Source organism: Emiliania huxleyi, assembly GCF_000372725.1.
Source record: "Emiliania huxleyi CCMP1516 unplaced genomic scaffold EMIHUscaffold_285, whole genome shotgun sequence".
NCBI classification, from domain to species: Eukaryota; Haptophyta; order Isochrysidales; family Noelaerhabdaceae; genus Emiliania; species Emiliania huxleyi.
Window position 1 is genome coordinate 60,949 of NW_005199892.1, and position 13,217 is coordinate 74,165.

Genomic DNA, 13,217 nt, shown 5'->3' on the forward strand with positions numbered 1-13,217 from the left:
CTATTATGCCGAGTGGGAGCGGGGGATTACTGCTGACCAAATTAGAAAGGAGTTCGCTTGGAAGCACTGGACTCGGAGAAAGCGCACGGGAGGAACCACTACTGTATTTAAAGGGGGGGGGGGGGGGAGCAAGCCGAGGGAGCAAGCTAGAGGGGGGGGAGCACACGCTCTCCCGCGACAAGGGGGAGGGCGCCCAGCAAGGGTGTGTGGGGGGGGGTGTTCTAGAGGGCGGCCCCACCGATCGTGGCGAGCATGAGCGACTCGGGCGTCTCCTCCGCCTCGAGGTCGTCGAAGTCGAGGAGGTTGGCGACCTTGTCCGAGATCGTCTTCTCCGCCAGCTCGAGCGCAGCCTGGGCCCCCTCGTGCGCCAGCTGCATGAAGTGCCGCAGCACGGCCTGGCCGGACGGGGGGGAGGGGCTAGGGGTGAGGGAGGGGGGGGGGAGGGGGGGGGAGGGGGGGGCGAGGGGGGTGCGGGGGCGTGGGGGGGGCGCGATGCTGGGTGGGTGGGGAACTGCGATCGCGCGAGGACTCCTCTCCCCCTCCCCTCCCCTTCCCCACGCCCCCCTCCCCCCTCCTCCGCCACCGGAGCGTCCAGCGCCGCAGCTCGCTGCACCCCCCCCCCCCTTCCACCCCCCCGAATGAGCCACTACGTCCGCGGCCGCGCAGCGTCCCAAGCTAGCAGCGCCGCCCGCCCTTCGGCCTCTCCCTCCTAGGCTGTCGCGCAGCGCCGCTCTCCGCACCTCGAGCGAGTTGACATTCATCTGCTGGCAGATGATGCGGTACTGGATGAGGCCGTCCTTGGAGGCCTTGCCGCGGCGCATCTCCACGCAGATGGTGAGGAACCGCTTCATCACCTCCTCCATCATCGGCTGCCACGTGCGGTGCCGCTTCGACGAGAGCACGTCGTGGAGCGCCACGAGCGCGGGCTCCTTCTGGCCGACGGCGTAGAGCTCGTCCGCGCGCCGCAGCGCATTCTCGGGCTTCTGGAAGTGCTGCATCGGACACAAGGGCGCGGGGTCGGTCCTGCGGGCTCTCTCGCGGCAGCTTTTTGCCGCTGCCCTGCTGGCACGCGCGACCTCCACGCACGAAATAAAAAAACGTCCAGTCCAAGTGTGTGTGGCAGCCCGCTGGCTGTGTGTCTTGTGAGCCTGTTTGTGTCTGTGTGTCGCTCGTGCGTGTCGTCATCATCTGTCTGTCCACCCATACCGCGTTGCGCGTTGGTGTCCAGTCCGAGCCTGGCTGTTCTTCACCTTTCTACCTACCTACCTCCAAGTGCTCCAGAAGTGCTTCGTCTCGTCTTTCCTTACATTCAACATCAGACCTCCCCCCCCACCAGCGACATGCAACCCACACCGAATCACACCGCGACACCGGCGGCGATGCGACACGCCTGTCTCAGCGGTAGTCTCTCAGGTGCCACGGGCTGGCTCCTGTCCCTCCGCCGGAGTGGGGACTGGCTCGCCCCTCGGCCGGTCGCCGAGCCAGGAGAGGATGAGCCGGTCCTGCTCGCCCCGCACAGGGATGAGGGAGCAGTTCGGCAGCGCGGCGCCTCCCGAGGGGAAGCCTCCGTGCAGGGTCCCGCCCGCCGCGGCCACCTTCGCCTCGTGCTCCGCCTCGAGGTCGTACCCTCGGGCGGCGGCGAGGGTGTCGTACGAGACCTTCTCCAGGGTGAGGGTGACCTGTTGCGGGCGGCAGAGGCTGGAGAAAGACGCTGCCATCCACTGCCATTGGAGAGGCCTCCGCTGGTGGCTGCGAGCTCACTGAAGACTGTGTCTCGCTCTCTCCCGGCGTCCAATCGCATCTAAGACGAACCCAGGGCAGCGCGAGCAGGCCGGGAATCCCAAAGGTATTGTAGAACGGCGTGATCAGCTTGGGCATTATGTGGGAGAAGGCAAACAGCAGCGGGTTGAAGATGTGGATATACCGCAGCGGGTTGAGATATTTGTGAAAGCCTCTACGCCGGCCATAGAGCGGTGCAGGAGCTCCCATTACCGACTGCCTCGTCGCTGGCGCAGTTGCCACCGCGCTGCCTGCGCCGCGGCCGTGGAGTGCTCGGCGCGCGGCGGCTCGGCGGACATGCTGCGCGGCGAGAGTGGCGAGCATTGGCAGCCGCGCCCGTCGGTGGGGCAACGGCGCGGTCAGTCGACGGAGCGCGCGGTCGTCGAAGCGTGGCACTGGGATAAAGAAAACGAATCGCCGGGGGGTCTTTTTCTTTCTTTCTTTGAGCTGGGCATTGACATGGCCGACTTAGGCGACGGCGATGTCCTGGAGATGGCGCTCCTATCACTCGACACTGTATCTGAAGTCGTACGCACGTAGTCAGACCTGAGTAAGACTCAAAACAAACCACGTCCTCACATGCCACTGTAAACAAAACAATGTCGTCTCCCCCGCGGCGCCCGGCGGCGCCGGTCGGCGGCGCACCCCGACGGGCGCCACCTACGGCGCTCTTCGCGGCGCTCTCTGGGCGTCGCGCGTGGGCCACAAAATCGCACCTCAGCCCTGCGTGCCGTTCAGCGCCGCCACCGTCCCCTTGAGCTCCGCCACCTGGTCGAGCGCGTCGCCGAGCAGCCCCTTAGCCACGCCCAGGTCGCGCAGCTGCTCCACGCCGCCGCTCGCCCGCACCTCGGCGGCGTGGTCGGCCACGAAGCGGCGGCACTGCGCGAGGAGGCGCCCGTCGCTCATCGTGTGCGCCGCCTCGAGCAGCGGCACGGCGGTCGCCGGCGCGACGCTCTCCTGCAGCGCCTGCGCGCAGAGCAGCTCGAGGCGCGGCACCTGGTACATCTGCGCCAGCTCCCGCAGGTCGAGCGCGCGCTGCGCCCTGCCCTCCTCCTCGCCGAGGTCGAACTTGTCGGAGAGGAGGTAGTCGATGAGGGCGGTGAAGCTGACGAGGTCGGTGTGGGACACCGTGACCTCGGCGGCGTCGCGCTCCTTCATGCCGATGCCAAACATGGTCCGAAAGACCGGGGACCGGGCGCAGAGGTTGTTCTTGCTCACGTGCTCGATGCGCTCCTCGTCGTCGCCGACCAGGAAGGTGACTTTCCCCTCCGGGAGGGAAGCGTCGCCCCGCGTCTTTGCGAAGTCAGCTCCAAGGGTCGAAGGCGGAACGACGATCGGGGCAAAGGAGGGAGGCGGAGGAGGCGCCGCCACGCAGACCTGGCGAAGGCCATCGTCCGAGGCAACCAACAGCGTGCTGCCGTCGGGGCTGCTGGCGATGCCAGCTGGGCCTTCGAACTCCGCCGCGTCGCCCACGCCATCGGCGCTGCCCCTGGTGCCGCTGCCCGCGACCGTCGTCACCTCGCCAGTCGACACCTCAACCCGCCGGATCTTGTCGTTGCATTGGTCCGCCACAAACAACGCGCAGCCGTCTGGGCTGATGGCGACTCCGTAGGGGTGGCAGAACTCCGCCGCGTCGCCCACGCCATCCGCGTCGCCTTCCTCGCCGCTGCCCGCGAGCGTGGTCACCTCACCTGTCGCCACCTCAACCCGCCGGATCTTGCTGCTGTCGCTGTCCGCCACAAACAATGCGCCGCCGTCTGGGCTGATGGCGATGCCAGTCGGGTTGCAGAACTCCGCCGCGTCGCCCACGCCGTCCGCGTCGCCAGCCTCGCCGCTGCCCACGAGCGTGGTCACCGCGCCAGTCGCCACCTCAACCCGCCGGATCTTGTGGCTGTGGAAGTCCGCCACAAACAGCGCGCCGCCGCCGGGGCTGATGGCGATGCCAGCTGGTTCGTCGAACTCCGCCGCGTCACCCACGCCGTCGGCGCTGCCCTTTATGCCGCTGCCCGCGAGCGTCGTCACAGCACCAGTCGCAACCTCCACCCTCCGAATCGCGTTGTTGTCGTAGTCTGCCACAAACGCCGCGCTCCCGTCTGGGCTGGCAGCAATGCTGTTGGCTGGCAGCAATGCTGCCGGCAAGGCTGCCACACGGCGCACGCGCCCGGCCGCCGAGACGTGCAGCAGCGAGTCCTTGGTCGAGACGTACCAGGCGCCCGCGTGGTCGCTCGCGACGCCAACCGACCCCAGAGGGCTGTCCTCGCCCTCGAGCGCCAGCGTGGCGACCTGGCCGTACACGCGCGCGCCAAAGATGGGCGCCTCGAAGCCGTCCGCGACCGGCACGGGCTCGTCCGCCTCACCGCCGCCGCCGGCGCGGGCGCGCTTGCGGGCGGCGGACGCCATACACAGACATGTACACGCGCAAGGGCTGGATTCGGAACAAGGCGGGGAGGGGATTGTTGCGAAAACGAAAGACCGGAGCGGTGGGGGGGGTGAGAAGAAGGAGAAAGGCCCCAACGCCGGCCGGTGAGACTGACGGCCTGTGGCCGGCTGGTGGGCGGAGAGCAGCCAGGAGGACTCCAGAGTAGCCAGCAACATGAAGCAACGGGAGAGAGCACAGCGTGCTCTGAGAAAGGAAGGGGTTATATTTATACCAAAAGGAGGGCTACACGAGGCCCTCTAAAGGAAGGGGCGCTAAAAAAAGAAAAACGCCGCGCACCAGCGCGGGCTGGTGGCTGGGCGTGTGCCGGCGAGCTGTGCCGCAAAAGCACGAGCTGCGCATTGACATGGCCGACTTAGGCGACGGCGACGTCCTGGAGATGGCGCTCCGGGAGGCGGCGCAGCTGCACGCCGCCGAGATCACGCGCGAGCGCTCCGCAGCGCGCGAGGCGGCGCAGCGGGCGCAGAAGCTCGAGGCGGCGCTCCGCGCGCTGCCGCAGGCGCTCCAGCGCGCCGAGGCGGCCGAGGCGGCGCTCAAGGCGCTGCAGGTGCGGCTCGACGGGCAGCTGGTCGGCTCGGACGCCAAGGCGCTGCTGCGCGAGGCGATCCGCTCGTTTGACGCGCCGGACGGTTCGGTCGGGTCGGTGGCGGCGACGCAGGCGGCGGCGCAGGCGGCGTCGGCGGGGTGGGAGGCGGCCAGCGCGGCTGCGCGTGCTGAGGAGGACGCGCTCGTCGACCTGCTCGGGATGGAGCTGGCCGTGTCGGAGGCGGCCACCGCTACTGAGACACAGCTCCTTCTGCTCCCACTCTACTCCCACTAGCACTCGAGAGACGCGTATTCGACTGACCGGCTCCGACTCTGGTGCCGACGCAGGCGACCGCCGCCGCCGCGTCGGACGACCTCGCGTCTGTGCGTGGACGGTGCGCGGCGGTGGAGAGAGACCTGCAGGCGTCGCAGCGCAGGCGCGCGAGCAGCGAGGAGGAGCTATCTCGGCTGTATCTCGGCTGCATCTCGGCTGCACCTTTACAGGTGCGCAGGCAGCGAGGAGGAGCTTGCGGCGGCGACGCGCCGGGTCGCCTCGCTCGAGGAGGCGACCGCCGCGCTGCGCGAGGAGCTGTGCGCAGAGAGGGAGGGGCGGAGGGCGGCGGCCGAGGCGGCGAAGGCGGCGGCCGAGGCGGAGCGGCGGCGGAGGGCGAGGCTGCGGCTCCGCCGCCTCCTCGGGCGCCACGTCGACTTGTGCCGCGCGGAAGGGGCGGTGCGGTCGGCGAGGGCGCAGGCTCGCCGCTCGCTGCGCAGGCAGGTGGCGCAGCAGCTGACGGCGATGGGCAGCGTCGCGGCGGTCCTCGCGCCGGCGGGGCTGTGCAAGTGAGGGATGTGGTCGCGACTTGCAACTGTGCAAGTGAGGGTGGAGCTTGGTCGCAACTTGCAAGCTGTGCAAGTGCGGCTGGCTCGGCCCGTCCACGCCGCGGACGGAGCGAGGTTTGTTGCGTGGGCCGCGCGTGGGGGAATATGGCGTGCGCGTGGCGGCGTGCCGGTGTGGCGGTGATGGTGTGGCGACCAAGCTGCAGAACATGTGCGGGCCAGCGCCTATGACGCTCAAGGAGTGAGGCGCGGAGCGCCGCGCGCGGAGCGCGCCCCGAAGAAAATGTTGAGGGTTGTGGAGGGCTAGATGCGATCTCTATTAAGAGTTTGACACTCACACGCACGACGCAGGAACCACTCGGCCCACCCACAGGCCCAGTCTCAGCGATAGAGCCGTACACACACAGAGATATGAGAGAGAGTTTGTTTGTAGATAAAAAGCCGTATGTGCTGTGTGGTGCACGCCCTCCGAGCGGGGCCCGGGGTCTGCCCGTCGGGTTGTCGCCCAGTCTCTCCAGGAGATGTGTGCTCTATTTATTTTTAAAATCCCTGTGGTAGGTGGCGGCGTGCCGTCCTCCTGACCCTCCCGTCGGGTGTCTTTTTTCTTTCTTTCTTTGTGGTGCTAGTTCGTGCCAGTCTGCTGTGAGAGGGGCTTGTATTTGTAGAATTCTTTACCAAAAGAGGCACAGCATGAGCGCCGTCCAGACTTCGGAAAGAAGAAACCGTGCGCGGGGGCAAGTTAGGTGGGGTTTCTTTTTCGCAAAACGTGAACGGCGTGGCGTCGGCGACCACCGCGCCCTCTGGCGCCGGCCACCGCGACCACCGCGCCATCTGTGGCGCCGGCCACCGCGACCACCGCGCCCTCTGTGGCGCCGGCCACCGCGACCGCCGCGCCCTCTGTGGCGCCGGCCACCGCGACCGCCGCGCCCTCTGTGGCGCCGATGTGATGCGTATGCATATGGGCCTCCTTGCATATGCGTAGCAGTACGGCTCACGATTGCTGTCGGACGCCTGCGTGTCACGAGTGCGAGCCGCTCGCGGTTCGCACGCCCGCTTGCGGGTTCGAGTGGCGGGCCGTCCCGCTTGCGGGATGGTTGCAGGTTGGATGGCTTAGCGGGTTCGAGCCGTCACACATTGGCTGCCGGGGTGTGCCGAGGGGGGGGGGGGGGGGGTAAACCGTCATTGCCCGGCGCTGCTTGCAGCGCTCTGGGTGGTAGTGGCGGCGCTCCAAGAGTGGTGCTCTTGGGAAGAGGTTCCTCCTTGACTGGCGACCACATCAAGATACTTGACTCGAGGTGGTAGACTCTCGCGTCACAAGGGGCGTGCAGATCGTCCAGATGCGCCCCGCCGTCAACCATACTTCCCAAGAGCACTTGTGGTACCATACTTGACCCCCCCCCCCCCTTGGCGCCTTGGGGATTTTCGTGCGAAGCTGCGGATCAAGGCCCGTCGTCCTCCGCTCGCGCCGGCCGCCCATGCGCTCGCGGGGCTACCCGACGGGGCAGGCCTCGTGCTGATGGACCCAGCCGAGGTGCCGAACCAGTTGGAGCGGCGCCGACGCGCCCCGCGCGACCACCAGCCAGCTTTTCGAGGGGCCCGAGGACGGGGGTGCGCCGAGAGAGCTGACACTCAAAACAGCACACGCTTTTTTTGCCTCTTTTTGAGCGCTACTGCTGCACACCCAGCCCACCAGTGATACTAGAAGCACCAGATCCACCCCGTCGCGAGCTTGACCGCCACCCCGGTGACCGCCCACAGGTGGCTGTTCGCAGGCGCGGCTGGCGTGCCGCTCGAGCAGACCAGGCTGAAGCCACCTCAGGACCCCACCTCGAGCCGGTGGCGCCACCCACCCGCGACGCTGCCCGCCTTCGCCGCGCCAGCCGCCGGCTCGCTGCAGCCGCAGCGCGCGGTACCCGACCACCGGCGCGCCCGCCCGCTCGCCTCCCTCGCGCCTCACACACAGTGATTACCTCGCGAGCGGCCGACAAAGTGAGCGCACGACCACCTCCCTCTCACTCACGCTCTGACCGATGCTCAGCCCGTTTGTTCTCGCCGAGAGGGCGCTCAGGCAACCATAACTGGCCTCTCGGCCGGCTCACGGCCGCTCAAAAGGTCGCGGACCCGCCCGTCGCTTGCCGCCCCACACTCACCACTGCCCGCGACACTCAGATGCGACTCCCGCCCGCTCACCTCACCCGAGCCCCGCCGACCAGGCACGGCCCGACGAACGCCCGTCGAGAAGAAGTGCAATCAAGATTTCTTTTCGGTTACTCGATCGTGTTCAACGACGTTGAACAGTGTTCAACGTCGTTGCACACAAGTGGAGAATGGCCGTAGCTCCTCTCCACGAGCGATTGAGAGGACGTACCAAGTATCGATTCTGTATAGAATTGCAAGGCGCACACGCTGGTGCAGGCGGCGAGTCGTCGATCCGACTCGTTCCGACGTGAAGTCGCCGTGAAGGGTGGGGAAACAGGGCGATTTTGCCACATTTTGCCCTCTCGCGCGATCTTCTCGCGTCGGCAAGCGCGCGGGCCAGGATGGGCGAGCCGGTCCCGCCACGCTGGACGGGCCAGCGGCTGGCACGCGCCGGCCACCCCGGCGGCGCGGCGGCCTCATCGCGCTCGTCGTCTGCGAGGCCACCGCTCGGCGTCGCCGCGTCCGACGGCGATGGCGCTTGGCTGTGAGGTGGGATGGCGGCATGGTGCGCGCGGACGTGGGGGTGGTGCGGGATGCGCGTGCAGCAAGCATAGTTTCACCTCCCCAACCCCGCAGGCGCGCCGACGTGCTGCCCGAGCGCGTTTGGGGGCAGCAGCAGCTCCTCGCGAGGCGCCTTCGGAGAAGTGCCACACCCCTTTCCCAGCCGCGCGCGAGTTGAGCTCCGATTTGCGCTCTTTTTCGCACACGCCCGACACTAGTTGGTGAGGATCGACCATCCTCCGCAAGCAGGGCTTCGTCGGGCGCGTCTTCGTCGAGCGGTGGTGCATCTCCCATGCTCCCACCCGCGCCCTCCTGGCAGCCCGCCCGCGGCCCACACCGACGCCCTCACGGGCTCACCCTAGTCGTAGGTGCGGTTTTTTTGCGTGCCCCCCGTCGATACGGGGCGCTGGGCGATGGCTGGGCTTGTCGCCGGGCGAGCTAGCCCCTCAGCCGGCCGCGGAGCGGAGGTGCGAAATCGAGGCGGCGCGGCCCCTGCGCGCAGCCTGTCCGGCCGGCGCGCGCATGGTTCCGTAGCCCGTCTAGTGCCTCACTGACCGACTCCAGCGCCACGGTGTATGTGGCCGGTGTGGTACTGGGGCTGGGCAGCCTTGGGGCCGGCGGGAACCGCCGTCTAGCGGTCGCACTAGTCTCTTTTCGTTGTGCAACCTGTTTGTTCAACGGTTGTTCAACCATACTTTGAGCCTTAATTATTAATTCGGGTTTGGGTCTCTGAGGTCGATACTAGCGTCCATAACTTGCCACAAGCATGCTTTACAAAAGTCCAGCGGAGGGAGACTCTCAGATCGGCTGTCCGCGCGCGCTGTGAACAGCGCCGTGGTTGAACACTGTTCAACGTCGTTGAACACGTAGCGAAAGAGAGACCGTTTTGAGCTTAGCCTTCGATGTTAGGAAACAAAGCAAGGCGGACATGGCATATCGCTCTCGGGCCCACAGACATCCCGCACACCCGCCGCCACCCGCGCGCGCCCCGCCCCACCCCGGCCGGGAGATTCTTTTTTGTTCGCGCTGTAAAATTCTTCGCACAGAGGGCACGCGAGGTACGACCGTGCCCGGCCGTGCTATTAAAGCGACTCGGCTCTCTAACAGGCTGCAGCCCAGAGCCACACGGAGTCTACGCGCATCGCTTGTGCATAGCCTCGACCAATCTCCTGTTCACGGTGCAACCGTGAACAAAGAGCTTCTTCGAACCGTTACAAACACGACGCGAGCCGCCCAGCAGGGAGCCTGGGCGACTCGCTTTGACGCTGGCCAGGCCGGAGGCGAGTGCCGCCGCCAGGCCACGACCGACCGCGCCCGTCCTACGGACGGGCGCAATGGGCCAAACGGATCCGCGCCGCAGTGCGTGCAACACCGCGCCGCCAGTCCAATACATGCAAACCGCAGGCTTTGCAGCGAGGACCAGCCTGCTCAGCTTCGAACGAGGAGCCAGCAGCCAACAGGAGGACAGCAGTCGTCCACGCCAGCTGGAATGCGAGGACCGCCCCAGCCGCAGGTGGCCCCATACGTAATGCTTTGCGCAAAGCACCGTGCAAAAATGGCGTCTTTACATGGCCATGCAGCAAGCAGTGCCGCCAGATGAGCACACGGCCATGGGCGAAGTGCACCCGCAGGGCCAGCTGGCATTGCGTGGTGCACTCGCAAATCAACCCGCCCTCTCGTGCCAAGGACGGCGCGAGGGGAGCGCGAGCATCCACCAGCAGCCGTCTGGCTGCTGGTGTGAGCCATACTCAACACGCCGCGCGGAGCGGAGTGCGGAGCCATGAATGAGCAGTAGAGCCTGCGCCTCGAAGCACGGCCTGCGGCCCCTACCCTGCCGTCGGCCCGCCACTGGCGGCGTCGAGGACAGTTCGAGACGGTGTGCGGTGTCAGCCTGTGAGGCGCACTGCGCTCGAACTGCACTAGTGGAAGCACCAACACGGCCCTCGGGCTGTTTGGGGACCCGGACGCCAGCGGCCCCCCGGGAGAGGGGTGTCCTGGTTGTGTCTTGTCTGAGTGCCAGCGCACGCAGCTATCTTAACGGCGTGAGGTCAGCAAGAACCCTCGCGGCGTAGTGCAGTCTGTGAGGGTGTGTGCCTGCACGGATTGCACAAGTAACAAATCACTCCTGTCGGCATTCCTCCGGAACGGGGCGACAGAACACGTGTTATTCCGTAGTCGGGATGACCACAAATCGTCAGGGCACTCAAGAAGAGGCCAGCCGGCACTTCGAGCTGCGCTCGACATGGGGATGCGCACAGTCAATATATGTCAATGCGCGCCGCGCGAGCGAGTCTAAAGACTCGGTCGCGAACTTTCCGAGAAGGAAGACAAGTGGGGCGGCGGCGTCGATAGATATCGACGCCGCCGTCGCCGCGCATCATGACGAGTTCGCATTCCCCATGTGACCCTCTATACCTCACCTTCGAGACAAGCCAGGGTTTAACCCAATGGACCTAGTGTGGCGTCGAGGCCCGCACTGTCTGGACATGCGGGCCGCGGCTGACAGAACGGCGGGCTAGGCATTGAGAGCCCAGGAGTTTTAATTCGCACAGAGGGCACGCGAGGTACGACCGTGCCCGGCCGTGCTATTAAAGCGACTCGGCTCTCTAACAGGCTGCAGCCCAGAGCCACACGGAGTCTACGCGCATCGCTTGTGCATAGCCTCGACCAATCTCCTGTTCACGGTGCAACCGTGAACAAAGAGCTTCTTCGAACCGTTACAAACACGACGCGAGCCGCCCAGCAGGGAGCCTGGGCGACTCGCTTTGACCTCCCCCCCCCGCCCCACAGTGCGCCAGCGGCGCATTTGGGATGGACACCACACGTCGTCACACCGAGCAGCTCTCTGTCAACGGAAATTTCTCAGTTCTGATGCGTCATCCGGATGGAGCAACTAGCTTTGCTTAGATTGGGAGTCCTTTTGCTATGTGCTCTACGCGGGGAACTATGCCTCTTTTAGCCTCATCCTGCAGGCGATAGCCCAGCCCGCGTGCAGCGGTGGCGGCGACACTTGCAACACGAGCACGCCTCGCTTCGGCGCGCTCGATCCTTCACAACGGGCCGCCCGCAAGGACGCGTGTGCGGCCCTCTCTACTCGACCTGTGCCACGGCACGGGTCGTTCTAGTCATGCAGCCGCCCCGGCGATCGTGCTCGGGGCGTATCTCAGCACTCACCGCGCGAGACGCGTGGCGTGCCACAAACCAGTAAACAGCAGCCTCCGCTGCTGCGACTCGAATGCTTCAAACGCGCACCTGTGCTTGCGCACGGCGTGCTCTACACGAGCCTCCCTACCACACGAGCGTGCGGGCGGCTCGAATCCACCCTTCCCCCGCCCTAGCCACTGTTGGCTGGGCGGTGGGCGCCGTCCGCCTTGCGGCGGCGGCGACACTTGCAACACGAGCACACCTCGCTTCGGCGCGCTCGACCCTTCGCAACGGGCGCCCGCAAGGACGCGTGTGCGGCCCTCTCTACTCGACCTGTGCCACGGCGCGGGTCGTTCTAGTCATGCAGCCGCCCCGGCGATCGTGCTCGGGGCGTATCTCAGCACTCACCGCGCGAGACGCGTGGCGTGCCACAAACCAGTAAGCAGCAGCCTCCGCTGCTGCGACTCGAATGCTTCAAACGCGCACCTGTGCTTGCGCACGGCGTGCTCTACACGAGCCTCCCTACCGCACGAGCGTGCGGGCGGCTCGAATCCACCCTTCCCCCGCCCTAGCCACTGTTGGCTGGGCGGTGGGCGCCGTCCGCCTTGCGGCGGCGGCGACACTTGCAACACGAGCACACCTCGCTTCGGCGCGCTCGACCCTTCACAACGGGCCGCCCGCAAGGACGCGTGTGCGGCCCTCTCTACTCGACCTGTGCCACGGCACGGGTCGTTCTAGTCATGCAGCCGCCCCGGCGATCGTGCTCGGGGCGTATCTCAGCACTCACCGCGCGAGACGCGTGGAGTGCCACAAACCAGTAAGCAGCAGCCTTCGCTACTGCGACTCGAATGCTTCAAACGCGCACCTGTGCTTGCGCACGGCGTGCTTTACACGAGCCTCCCTACCGCACGAGCGTGCGGGCGGCTCGAATTCACCTTTCCCCGCCCTACCGACTGTTGGCTGGGCGGTGGGCGCCGTCCGCCTTGCGGCGGCGGCGACACTTGCAACACGAGCACACCTCGCTTCGGCGCGCTCGACCCTTCACAACGGGCCGCCCGCAAGGACGCGTGTGCGGCCCTCTCTACTCGACCTGTGCCACGGCACGGGTCGTTCTAGTCATGCAGCCGCCCCGGCGATCGTGCTCGGGGCGTATCTCAGCACTCACCGCGCGAGACGCGTGGCGTGCCACAAACCAGTAAGCAGCAGCCTCCGCTGCTGCGACCCGAATGCTTCAAACGCGCACCTGTGCTTGCGCACGGCGTGCTCTACACGAGCCTCCCTACCGCACGAGCGTGCGGGCGGCTCGAATCCACCTTTCCCCGCCCTAGCCACTGTTGGCTGGGCGGCGGGCGCCGTCCGCCTTGCGGCGGCGGCGACACTTGCAACACGAGCACACCTCGCTTCGGTGTGCTCGATCCTTCACAACGGGCCGCCCGCAAGGACGCGTGTGCGGCCCTCTCTACTCGACCTGTGCCACGGCGCGGGTCGGTCTAGTCATGCAGCCGCCCCGGCGATCGTGCTCGGGGCGTATCTCAGCACTCACCGCGCGAGACGCGTGGAGTGCCACACAAACCAGTAAACAGCAGCCTCCGCTGCTGCGACTCGAATGCTTCAAACGCGCACCTGTGCTTGCGCACGGCGTGCCCTACACGAGCCTCCCTACCGCACGAGCGTGCGGGCGGCTCGAATCCACCCTTCCCCCGCCCTAGCCACTGTTGGCTGGGCGGTGGGTGCCGTCCGCCTTGCGGCGGCGGCGACACTTGCAACACGAGCACACCTCGCTTCGGTGTGCTCG

At 66.7% G+C, this 13,217-nt stretch overlaps 3 protein-coding genes across 3 annotated transcripts in view; 1 reads left to right on the forward strand and 2 right to left on the reverse strand.

Annotated features, from left to right (window-relative positions):
- Positions 1-2,103, reverse strand: part of EMIHUDRAFT_469452 (hypothetical protein) — a gene marked incomplete at its 5' end in the record, with an annotated part of 6,602 nt that extends 4,499 nt beyond the window's left edge. Inside the window, 4 exons of the mRNA XM_005776067.1 lie at positions 239-395; positions 741-992; positions 1,455-1,679; positions 1,813-2,103. Of these exons, the coding sequence (XP_005776124.1) occupies positions 239-395; positions 741-992; positions 1,455-1,679; positions 1,813-2,103 (925 nt within the window). The remainder of the gene's footprint in view (positions 1-238; positions 396-740; positions 993-1,454; positions 1,680-1,812) is intronic.
- A 393-nt stretch (positions 2,104-2,496) lies between these two features.
- On the reverse strand, positions 2,497-4,564 carry EMIHUDRAFT_239268 (hypothetical protein; the record flags this gene model as incomplete). Its single annotated transcript, XM_005776068.1, has 2 exons — positions 2,497-4,095; positions 4,496-4,564. 2 exons carry the CDS (start codon positions 4,562-4,564, stop codon positions 2,497-2,499), a joined length of 1,668 nt encoding a protein of 555 aa, XP_005776125.1.
- EMIHUDRAFT_469453 (hypothetical protein) lies at positions 4,563-5,675 on the forward strand (the record flags this gene model as incomplete). Its single annotated transcript, XM_005776069.1, has 3 exons — positions 4,563-4,973; positions 5,090-5,136; positions 5,246-5,675. 3 exons carry the CDS (start codon positions 4,563-4,565, stop codon positions 5,583-5,585), a joined length of 798 nt encoding a protein of 265 aa, XP_005776126.1. The 3' UTR covers positions 5,586-5,675.
- Positions 5,676-13,217: the final 7,542 nt, after the last annotated feature.